This window comes from Juglans microcarpa x Juglans regia, chromosome 4S, assembly GCF_004785595.1.
Source record: "Juglans microcarpa x Juglans regia isolate MS1-56 chromosome 4S, Jm3101_v1.0, whole genome shotgun sequence".
Taxonomy (NCBI): Eukaryota; Viridiplantae; Streptophyta; class Magnoliopsida; order Fagales; family Juglandaceae; genus Juglans; species Juglans microcarpa x Juglans regia.
The window spans coordinates 9,810,006-9,822,127 of record NC_054601.1 but is presented as its reverse complement, the minus strand read 5'-3'; the positions used below and the strand labels follow the sequence as shown (position 1 = coordinate 9,822,127).

Sequence of the window (12,122 nt, the reverse complement as noted above, 5' to 3'; positions counted from 1 at the left end):
CGGAGGTTTGGTGGTAAGGTTGGAGCCTTAGGTAAACCAAGTCGCCTACTGAAGATTCTTGCACTTTTCTTCGTAAACTAGCATATCTTGCCATCCGTTCTTGGGCCCGGTGTAGGTTATGGCGAAGGAGCTGCAACATGAGATCCCAAAATTGTAGAGTTGTCTTTGTTTTCTCAACCCATGTAGTGCCTAGTATGTAAGAGAGCAACCTAGGTGGCGGGTATCCATATAAAGCCTCAAAAGGATTAACCTTGGTCGAGGCATGTTGGGTGGTATTGTACCACCATTTTGCAAGATACACCCAGTTAACCTAATTTTTAGGTTGATTCCCACAAAGCACCTTAAGTAAGTCTCCATGTACTTGTTTATCGACTCTGACTGCCCACCAATTTCGAGGTCGTAAGCAGTGCTGAAAGCTAGTTGAACCTCCTAAGCCCTAAAAAAATCTTTCCAAAATTGACTAGTGAAGGTGTTATCCCTGTCCGACACAATGAACTGAGGTAATCCATAGAGCTTGTACACATGTTATAGGAATAACTAAGCACTGACTTCGCTGAGTAAGGGTGACCTAATGGAATAAAATGGTTGTATTTGGTTAGGCAGTCCACAACTACCCATAGGGTATTGAAACCATTAGAATTAGGTAGCCCTTATATAAAATCTATAGTAATGTGAGTTTATGTTTGAGAAGGAATAGGGAGGGGCTGTAGTAGCCCACTTAGGAAGGAGTGATTTGTCTTTTGAAGTTGGCAAATATCACAACTCCTAATGAAATCTTGACATCTGATTTTAGTCCAAGCTAATAAAATTCCTTTCTCACTTGATGAATGGTCTTGTCTAATCCAGAATGTCCCCCCATGCATTGCCATGTAAGAATTCTAGAAGCTTGGCCTCAAACTTCGGGCTACTTGCAATGTAAAGCCTTCCATTGTAGAACAAAAGTCCATCTCTCAGTAAATAATGTTAAGATAATTGAGCTCGGGGATATTTAGATATGAGAAATTTTTGGCATTTGCCCACTGTTTACTGGAGTACACCACACACCTTACATGTCCTTTTTTTTTTTTTTACACGAAACACGTTTCCCTTTCTCCCTATTCGCCCTTTCACCACCAAAAGAGAACTCAAGATCTGCAAGTCTAATGCTTTTCTTGGGATTTTCTCTCAACCCATAATCCAAAGCTTTGTCCTCAGCTTCTTCTCCGAGGCTTTGATCCACTTCTTGTTCTTAACATGAGGAAGAAGATGAAGATAAGGCTAGCTCAGTAGGGCCACCGAGTTGCTGCGACTTTGAAGGAAGAGGCAGGTTGGCTCAGTAGGGCCACCAAAAGGTGGAGACAAGAAGAAGTTGATCTCAAAGTCTATCAAGGCTGGGCTTCAATACACCGTGGGTTGGATTGCTTGGTATTTGAAAAAAGGTTGCTACGCCGAAGAAGACCCTCAAGAAAAGCCTATCCATTTCTACTCATTTTGTATGCTAGGGTTTTCTTGGTTTGATTTTTTTCATTTTTTATTGTGGGCTTACAATCTGGTTTACTCTGTTAGGAACAAAACTTGATTTTTTATTTTTCCTTTCCATTGTTTCGTCTGAAGGTCGTATTTGCAGCAATTGAGTCATTTCAGAGTAGTTATCTGATATATATCCCTACGCCTTAAGAGAATATGATTTCTCATCGATTTAGTGAAAGTTTATTGCATCGTTTGTCTGTTTTCCTTAAATTGATATTTTTGGTTGGAGTTTCCCTTACTTGAAACAAAATGCCTTAAGAGAGTGAAACTTTCGGAGTGGTGTACTACAGATCAGCCATGAGCATTCAAACTGAGTTTTGATGGAATGAAGAAGAAGAAGAAGAAGATGACACATAAGGTGTGCTACAGATCAGCCATGAACAGTGGCTGATCCATAGCACTTCACTTTAGATATCAATTCTTGTAGGCTTGAGTCCTTGTCATACCTTTCTTAATTTCTTCCACCCATTTAACAAAAGGTACTAACATTAAGGCTAGGGAGACCTATTCTTTCTCCTCGTCCTTGCGGTACAGTGCATCTGCCACCTTATTTTCTTGCCTCTTTTTGTACTCAACAACAAAGTCATAGCCTAACAATTTATTCAACCACTTTTGTTGCATATGTGTGATACCCCATATGATAAGGATAAAGGTAGGTGTGGTGTATGAGATCTCATATTGCTTGGGAATGAAAAGTTATTGCTTTTTATAAAGTTTCAATAGGGCTCCAATTGTATCATTGACTAGTCCTTTTGGAGTATAGGCAATGTGGTTTAGGCCTTCCATTGGGGCGTTACAAATGGTATCATTCCGTCTTAGGCATTACGGCTCAAGTCTTACATTTCTGGTTGAGATAGGCTATGATACCATTTGTAATGCTCTAATGGAATGCCCAAATCATATGTCCTATACTCCAAAAAAACTAGTCAATGATACAATTAGAGTCACATTGGAACCTTATAAAGAGTAAGAACTTCTCACTCCCAAATAATGTGGGATCTCATTCACCGCCTACCCTTATCCTTATCATATGAGGTATCACAATAGGAGTTCCAACTTTTAGTATTATAAATTATGGTGATCAATCTTAACCATAAATGACTGGCCCAAGAGTTATGACCTCCACTTATGGATTGTTGAAACTAAAACATAAAATTCCTTTTCATATGTTGATAAGAATAGGGTCATGCCTTTAAAAGCCTAGTTGAAAAAAAAAATTGGCCTACCCTATTGCATTAGGACAACTCCACCCCTTTGCCAAAGGCATCACATTCAATAATAAAAGGTCTAGAGAATTCAGTCAGGGCTACTAGTGGAGGGTTGGTGAGTGTTTCGTTTAACTTCCCAAAGGTTGATTCAGTAACTTCACTCCAATAAGAATTATCCTTCCTTAAAAGAAAAGTGAGAGTAGTAGCAATGTCTCCATAACTGTTTATAAATATCTTGTAATAACATGTGAGACCTAGGAAACCCTTTAGGGCGCTTAAAATCTTGGTTCGTGGCCAATCTACCATGGCTTTAACTTCTCTAAATCAGCTCGAACTCCTTAGACTCACGTGGCCTAAGTATCCAATTTCCTAACACCTAAATCAACATTTGGACAACTTGGCAAATAATTGATGTTTTCTTAAGATATATAGGGCCAGTTCTAAGTGCTTGAGCTGTTCTTCTGCACTCCAATTGTACACCAATATATCATAAATAAAAAAACCAAAAAAAACCTCCTCAAGTTGGGCCTAAACACTTCATTCATCAAGCTCTAGAAGGTGGATGGCGTTTTTGTTAACCTAAAGGGCATGACTAGAAACTTAGTGTCTTTCGTGGGTAGGAAATGTTGTTTTATGCATCTTCTGGTTTGACCCTAATCTGGTGGTATCCGAATCTTAGGTCCAGCTTAGAAAACACTCTTGATCCAATCAACTCATCTAACAACTCTTCCACCACTAGTATGGAAAATTTGTCATTTATAGTGACTTGGTTGAGGGCCTTGTAATCCATGCACATCCTCCACATTCCATCTGCTTTCCTGACTAGGAGTACGAGAAAGGAATAATGGTTTTGGCTAAGATGTATCACCCCTGAGTTCAGTAGCTCCTAGACAATCTTTTCTATCTTAACCTTATGGATGAAGGGGTGTCTATATAGCCTCACAAACATTAGCTTGGCTCTCGACAACAAGTTAATGGCATGGTTGTGATATTGATAAGGAGGAAGGCTTTTTGATTCCATGACGACATCAGCATACTACCCAATACTCCCTTTATAGGCTCTAGAGGATCCTATTCAGGAGTAAGTTTCATTTCATTCACTAATTATATCATATTTTCTTTCTAACTTGTTAAGTTTCTTTCTAACTGGGTCGAGATCATCCCTTGCAAAGACATGACATTCTGGCCACCCACAGAGAACTGCATAGCAAGCAATTCAAAATTCCATGAAATGATACCCAGGGTTTGTAGTCAATGTACTCCTAAAACCATGTCATAGCCAATCAATTCCGACACAAACAAATCCAGGGTGAAAGAGAATCCATAAATATTCACCCTTACACCCAATAATTTCCTTGCACTTATCAATGAATCACCATTTTTCACTCTTACCTTAACATTTTCCTCGAAGTAAATAGGGATCTGAGATCTTTTTACAATAGTAGGGTCTAAAAAATTGTGAATGTTGCATGTGTCAATCAAAATCACAATCCACTGCACTGCAATCTTCCCCTTAACCATTTTGGTCATAGGATTAGATGAACCAAATAATGCATGGCGGGAAATATTAGGTTTAGCAATCACCTCAAAGAGCTTGATAGTTTCTTTCCCTTAGTCACTTTTTTAAAAAATGAATTGTACCTTCCTCATCCTCATCATCACCTTCCACATCTTCTATAAAAAAAACAACCTCAGCTTCTTCCACTTATGAATTGGGTTCCATTTGAAATCACAATAATAACATAATCTCTTTTCTCTCATGTACTTGATTTGGTTGGGGTTTACTTTTTAAATTGGCAATATGGCCTTATTGGGATCAGTTGTTTGGGTGTCAGTACCTTTAAGGGCACCTACATCAGAGTAACTAGGTGTGGTACTCCTGAAGCCCTTTTTACTGATTTTGATATGTTCCTCTTGAATTTTAGCTAAGCTAAAATCTGTCAAGAGATGTAGGGGATTGAACATTCGAACTGGCAGTATGATTTCATCCTTCATACTACTTGAGAAACAATTAAGCTTATGTGGATCATACAATTTACGAAGGCTATTAGACAAAATCTCAAACCCCAACTTATGCTCATCATCTGACTCTGTTTGTCTCAACCTACTAAGGGCTTTCATGGGATCTTCATAGGAGCTTGGAGCAAACCTAATTAGAAAAACCTTAACAAAGGAATCCCAATCCATAGTACCAGACTCTTCTAAATCTTGAAATCCCGTCAAGGCTTTCCCTTCCATGTGAAAGGAAACCAATCTTCATTTGTGGTGAGGCAATGTATTGTGGAACAAGAAAAATTGGTTAGCCTTGTACAACCATCCCAAAGGGTCATCACCCTGAAAAGAGGGGAAATTACCCTTACTGACTTGGGCACAATGTCGCCACTGACCTCGCCATACCCTTATGTTTGATGTTGAACCCTAGAGGGAGACTTTCCTTGATGGTACCCCTAATTTTTCTTTTACAACTCCATTGTCAAAGTTGCCAACTGCTGAACCACGAAGTTTAACTGCATCTTGAGTGCCCATGATTCAAAAACATATGTAATGAATTTGTTTCTATAAATATATCATCTACTTTGTCAAAATCTGTATACCTTGATCCATCATATGGAAAAAAATCATTTTTATATGAAAGAGGAGTTTTCTATTAAAAATAAAAAATAAAAAATGAGCAAAATAATTAAGAAAGAAAAAAGAAGAGAAACTAAAAAAAATGTATATGGACAAGTGAATAGTATCATTTAGTTCCTTTGTAAACTAGAGAACAAATAAAATATAAGAATAATTTACAAATGGAGAATTCAGTATTGAGGCACGTTGTGATGGACGTTTTCCTCATAATAAAATTACACCCCTTCATATTAGAATATTTACTAGGTTTATTGACATGTACCCCAAAATACAATAATGTAGGTTTCCATTAATCTCTTTTTTGATGCACACAAAAAAAGATTTTCGAACTTGATATAGAATAGCCAAAACTCAAAGAAATGAAGATACAAAATGAACGAGAAAATATTTCTCTAAGTTTCTAGAGAGTTTTTGAGCCAAAAAGTTTGTAGGTGAGTTTCTAGCCAAAACTCAATTACCTAACTCTTAAAACCAACACAATCTACATATCGAGTGGCACTATAATATAGATGCATTTTTCTTTTGATTTGCAAGATGCATCTTGCATTTTTTTTTCAACAATCATTAGTCATTTTAAATTCGAAAAGTATTATTCATCGTCTTTTTCGCAATCATCCTATCACGTAGCACTAAATCATTGGAAAATTATTTAATATTATTCATTACTTACCATTGAATCCATTGATCTTACATAAGGGAATAGTAAAATGATGGTGATCTAAAAGATGATGATTGAAAAACTATTTATTATTCATTTGTAATTTGATATTATATAAGAGAATAGTAAAAGAATGGTGATTAAGAAGATAGTGAATAAAATATTTCTTTTAAATTCCATATGCATTTTATTCTCCGCCACAAGTATTCTTCGCAAATAGACATTTCCGAATAAATGTTTTGCCGGAAATATCACTTGCCATGAAATTTTGTGGGAAATACTTTTTTCCTACCATTTACTACCAAATGCTATCATATTTTCCACAGTGAAATAATTTTTTTCCTACAACTTATCTCATAAAAAAAGTCACTAGCATCGATGAGTCAGGCAACTTGAGGGATAGAACACCTCTTTTTCGCCGATTATATTCCACAAGCCCCCACGACTGAATTCAAATGGAATAGACTTTTTCACACTGATTTCATGCATTCTTCCACCAATATCCATCGCGGAAAAAATTGGTATGTGTTGTAATGCGTCAAGAATCTGAGTAATTGTTTGTTGGCTCTTTATGACCAGCAATGAAACATAACATCAATGAATTTCCTTAGACACTGAGGCCATGTTTGGTGCACATAAATATGAAAATATGACCCCCAAGGCGAATGAAATAAACAGTCCAAGAAGAGGCAACTCATAGAATTGTAAAATCATGCCTAATTATCTTTAATTATAAGTATAAACAAATATTATAGAGAATTGGCTTGAGATCATGGTCTTTTGCTGCGACCATGATTCAACCCAAATAACATTTTCCAACGATGTTATAACCGTCAATAAAAAGAAACACCATTGCCTGATAAAACTTCTGGAAAAGAAGAGAATCTTTTTGCGGCCATATATACTCGCCACAAAAACCTTTTCCAGCATCAGATAAATCGTCGTGTGAAACCTAACACATATACTTATCACTTTGATGGAAATGCAATTATGACCTTTTGCAACGAACATATATTGCTTTTATGACAACCAAAACTCGCCACAAAAAAGTTTAGTGAACCATTTCCTCTTGTCCGTCAAGCAAGCCAATTCTGTCGAAATTTTTGAATTCTTGTGGTGACATTCTGGCCGATGCAATAAATTTTATTTCTGACGATTTTACAATTTCGTTGCAAACAAGCAATTGTGACCATTCTTTGGCAACCAAAGTACAACGAGCGAAAACCCACACAAAAAACTTTTGGCAACGAAAATTCTCACTTTTTGTGGCGATTTTTAGTACTGAAAAAAGTGATTTTCCTTGCAGTGCAGTCACTAGTTCCGGTCAAGATTTTGACATGTGTCTTATAACATGGCACAAGGGACATGTCTCAATCCTAATGAGTTCAATCCGAATTGGAACTGAATTCAAGCCAAATCCAATCAAAATTATTCACATAATCACACAAATTAACACACAAAAACACACTCATGCACACTCTCGCTCTCAACTGAACTTCCAAACAGAAAGGGAATGAAGTGGGGTTCACTTCCACCCAACAATTAGACATTTCCCATTCTTATCCAATGTGCAATAATTTTTACAAGAAAACCATTCAGCAACCAAACTAGCTTGGTTTAGGGATGATTGACTAAACCCAATTTCCACCATTCTAAACCTTGCAAAGAATGCCCTCCACACATCCATCGTGACACTTCGATTTTTCCTTCTTCTACCCTCCTCTGCTACAAGGTTTCTGATATGACCACCCATGATTGTTTCCATCTTCATCCTCTCCTCCCCATGCTGTTCCATGCAAGTCTCCAAGCTATCGAAGTATGCACAATAAAAGAACAGAGATTCAATAAATCGATTTACAAACGAGGCTGAATTATGGTTTGTTTCCACTTCAATGACAATCATAATGGATGGATTCAGGTTTGTGATCACTCTCATGAAGTTTTCCAAGCAACTAGGTCTAGAGATCATCGTTCTCAGTACTAATGGAGCAAAAATGATCACCATTTCATCATCTTCAATTTCAAAGAACTCTTCCTTGATATCTTTCATGTCTGATAATATTATCGACTTAAACGAACAGGGCAGGTTCATGGATTGAGCAACACTTTCTAACCTCTTGTCTGTCTCCTCTATCCTCTCATTTCCAATTGATTCGACAGCCGTTATCTTAAGAAGTTCGACGGGAAAACCCTTTCCGTCTACAAGAGCCTACATTAGAAGTGTCCACTGGACTCCAGACCTGATTCCGATATCAATCAAATGAACCTTACGCTCCGATGCAACACTTTCGCTTATGACTTGGATTCCTGCGAATAGGGTTATTTGCACAAAAGGAAGTTGCCTGTAAAAGGCAAGCAATGAAGGGTTACTGCCCAACTCTTCATCGATGAGGTCGTTTTGCTTGAATCCGCCGTTCCCTGTCTTGACTGATCTTCTTGATTCTTTTGCAATCCTCTCTCGAAGCGCCAAAGCAAAATGAAAAACTACTCTCTGGACCGAATTACACCCGGCAGATGAAATCCACTCGCAATGTAAAAGCAGTCTGCTTGCACGATCATGTTGTTGGTAGCCTACCTTTTCAGCCGCAAATAGAAGAAGCTAGACAAGTTTCACGTCTCTTTTCTCGTCTTCAGACAAAGCCGAGGGAACGAAACCAGAAGGATGCATGGGCATTTGATAATCATCATGCATTTGGGTAGTAGAGAGTTGTACGTACCTTGCTCCAGCCACCCTTACGATTTCTTCTATTGATAATTTGCGGCTAACACCACAAGTTTCAGCGTTTATGTTGCGCAATGTTCCACTTCCATCATTTCTCAGAAAAGGTAACAGAGGCAGATGTGGAATTTGCTTGTCGTGTTCGAGAATTCCAGGATATCTGGTGATCTGGATGCATGCAAGCTTTGAAATTTCCAGGATTAATTGTGGTGTTGGTGAGTAAACATGGTTGAATTGATATTCATCCAGAGCCAGTGTTTCCTCTTTCTCTAGGTCTTCAAAAGACTCATAATTTCCTTGAATTCCATCAAAATCAAATGGTTTGAAAGAGAACAAAGTATAATTAGCCATACTATCACATGCAAGCTAGGAAGCTAGCTAGCCAGAAACTAAGAAGCAAATTTTCATTCAAAGCGAGAAAATTCAATTTATATATATATATATGTATAAATATCGATTCCAAGACATAGAAATTAAACAATGATGTTGATGTCTTGATATCTCCATCAAAGCCAGCTGCCAAAAAATGCCAAGAATTTGATTAAATAAAACGTATGATTATGTCTTCGTCTCCTAAAACAAGCTGGGAAAGCATCCAAACAGAAGAATGCTACAAACAATCAAGTTACTCTATGTTTACGAAGATATATATTGAGTACAGCTTGCACCAAGTCTAGACAAAGTTCATTGTCTAACATGGCAATAATACTATATATTAACCGCCAGAAAGACATGCAAGTGCAAAAAAATAAAAAAATAAAACTCAAACTATTGGTGCGTATATATATATTATTATTTATATTCACACAAAGTTTGTGATATTCTCAAGTAATGATTTGTACAAGCTCCAAATATATAAACATTGCACAAATCATTTGTAGAAAAGTGGACACATTATGAAAAAGCATAAAAACAAAGCACTTTTTTTGGTGGCTGGATCTACTATTTTACAAAAGGTTTTGCGCGCACGAGATTTGCACATGTAAATTAATTAGCTTGTACGTAGCAATGTTACTCATTCTTTCTTTTTTTTCTTTTTTTTTTTAAATTTGAAAAAGTCGAATTATTTGAAAGTTGGGAAGTTTGAAGAAGTTGTAATGATTAATTTAAAAGTATTTATATTTAAATAATATTTTGAAAATAAATAAGATGAGATGAAATAAAAAAATATTGTTTCCAAACATCCCATTTTCAAGTTAAAGCTGTTTGCAATTTTCGTGTACCCATTATGAAACAAATTAGTAGGAAATATGCTTGTTAACTTTTCAATAACTATTATGATCGATCAGGGCCAGCACCCCATGAAATGCCAATAACAAGAAGTATTTGATTATATATATAAGAAAAATTGTATTCATAAGCTAATAAAAAAAATAACAATAGCGCGCGGTGTGGCTCCTCGACAGCCTTCGCCATAGCAACTGCAGTCTGCCGTGGTTGAGGAGCCACACCGCCATGGTCATGGAGGAGCGCCACCAATTTCTTTACTTTTAAAATCTTAAAAAGTTCAAAATAAAAAAAAGGAAAGAAAGAGAGCAGAGGCATTCGAGGAGGTGCTCAGCCATCCACTGTAGTCACTGCAATGGAGGAGTCATGATTAACAAATTCTTTAGAATATAATATTGTTAGAATATGTTTTTTAACAATAATATTATATACCATACCCTCATCTCACTATATAAGATGTGACACATTTATCACCATTGAATGATTCTAAAACTAAAGAATTATTCAATGGTGATAAATATGTCACATCTTATATAGTGGGATAAAAGTATGATGATAGTCATATGGTGTATAGAATTTTTTATTTTTTTAATATATTCTAATTGAGTAATGCTATACACCACACTCTCATCTTATTTTGATCATGTTGATATAAAAGTTTGTTGGTTAGGATTAGATGACTAAGACCTATTTGAATTATTGGATGAATGTAATTTGTCTTTATCTTTATCTATGAATATTTAAATTCAAATATAAATAGATTAATAGATAAATGTTTGTCTTTATCTTTATCTATAAATATTTGAATTCTAATATAAACGGTTAAATAGATAAATGTTCAAAAGACTTTTGATCAAGATTGAATGTTCGAAAAGATAGGAGATATCAAGTGATCTGGATAGAAGATTCAAAAAGAAGATATCAAGCAGAAAGAATTTTGAACTATCAAGAAATTATTCAGGATAAAAGCTGAACAGAAATCAGTTACTGCAGAGAAGAGTTATCGCGATATGTCAGCAATCCGTCAGGAGACGTCTTCGCGATAGATTCTATCCGTCAGTAGAATCCTACTGAAACTAGAACTCTTTCCAGATAGTTTATTTAAGGGATTCTACTGGTTAAAATCGTCAGAGATTCAAATCTACATATTTTCTAGAGCACTTTCTTGTGCATTGTTTGGTGAGAAAATTCGTTAGTGAATTTTCATATTTGTGATCTCTCTTTGAGTGTGATCGTGCTTCGAGCGTGGAGGATTGTGTGATTGGATTTTAGTCCCTAGAGTTTTAGGTGGAAAGCCAATATTTGAATATCGCCAAATATTCTAGCTGCTACCGCGGTAGAAGACAAACAGGTCATTTGTCTTGGCAAGTAAGATAGTCAAGTTGCAAAGGTTTTGTAATTAATGAGTACTTGTAATTGATTTTCAAATAATAAGACTGACTTTCTTGAGTTTAGTTGCCCCATAGAGTTTTACCTTTAAAGAGTTCTTTAAAGGGTTTCCCTTCGATACCAATCTTAGTGTTATGCAATTTATTTATTTTATGTATTTGATTGTTTATCAAATTAATTGCATGCTTGACAACTAACCAATTTGTTGAGTGAATTGGTAGATATTTCTGCTGCATTACAGGGGTACTTAGGTAATTTCAAATCATATTAAGTAGTATGTGGCACATTCATCACCATTAGATGATAAAGAAGTATGCAATAAATGATCATTTAATGGTAATAAATGTGTCACATCATACTTAGTGAGATGAAAATGAGATGATAGTATGGTGTATAGAATTTTCCATTCTAATTACATGGAGGTGCTTAGGTCTCATTTGGTTACACAAATGATATGAAAGTTGAATAAAATATTGTTGTTAGAATATTATTTTTGTTTTGAGATTTAAAAATTTTGAATTATTTTTTGTATTTTATTTGGGAGTTTGAAAAATTTATAATGATTAGATGAAATAAGAGGCAGGCTTAAAAAATTAAATTATAAATGTTTAAAGTGTGCAAGTCTCGCGCAATCTCTCAAACATTTAAAATAATGGTGATTGCCATTAATGTGCAAATTATAAATAAAAACTCACAAGCTATTCAATCTCATAAGTGATGAACTATTATTAACGCATCACCTACATAATTTAAAAAATGAAAATTTTATACATCACACTAC

At 35.8% G+C, this 12,122-nt stretch overlaps 1 protein-coding gene across 1 annotated transcript; it reads right to left on the bottom strand.

Moving 5' to 3' along the window:
- Positions 1-7,531: 7,531 nt before the first annotated feature.
- Positions 7,532-9,076, bottom strand: LOC121262018 (DELLA protein RGL1-like). Its single transcript, XM_041164459.1, has 3 exons — positions 8,724-9,076; positions 8,273-8,549; positions 7,532-8,215 (listed from the first exon to the last, which is right to left on the bottom strand). The coding sequence occupies exons 1-3, from the start codon at positions 9,074-9,076 to the stop codon at positions 7,532-7,534; spliced, it is 1,314 nt and encodes a 437-aa protein (XP_041020393.1).
- Positions 9,077-12,122: the final 3,046 nt, after the last annotated feature.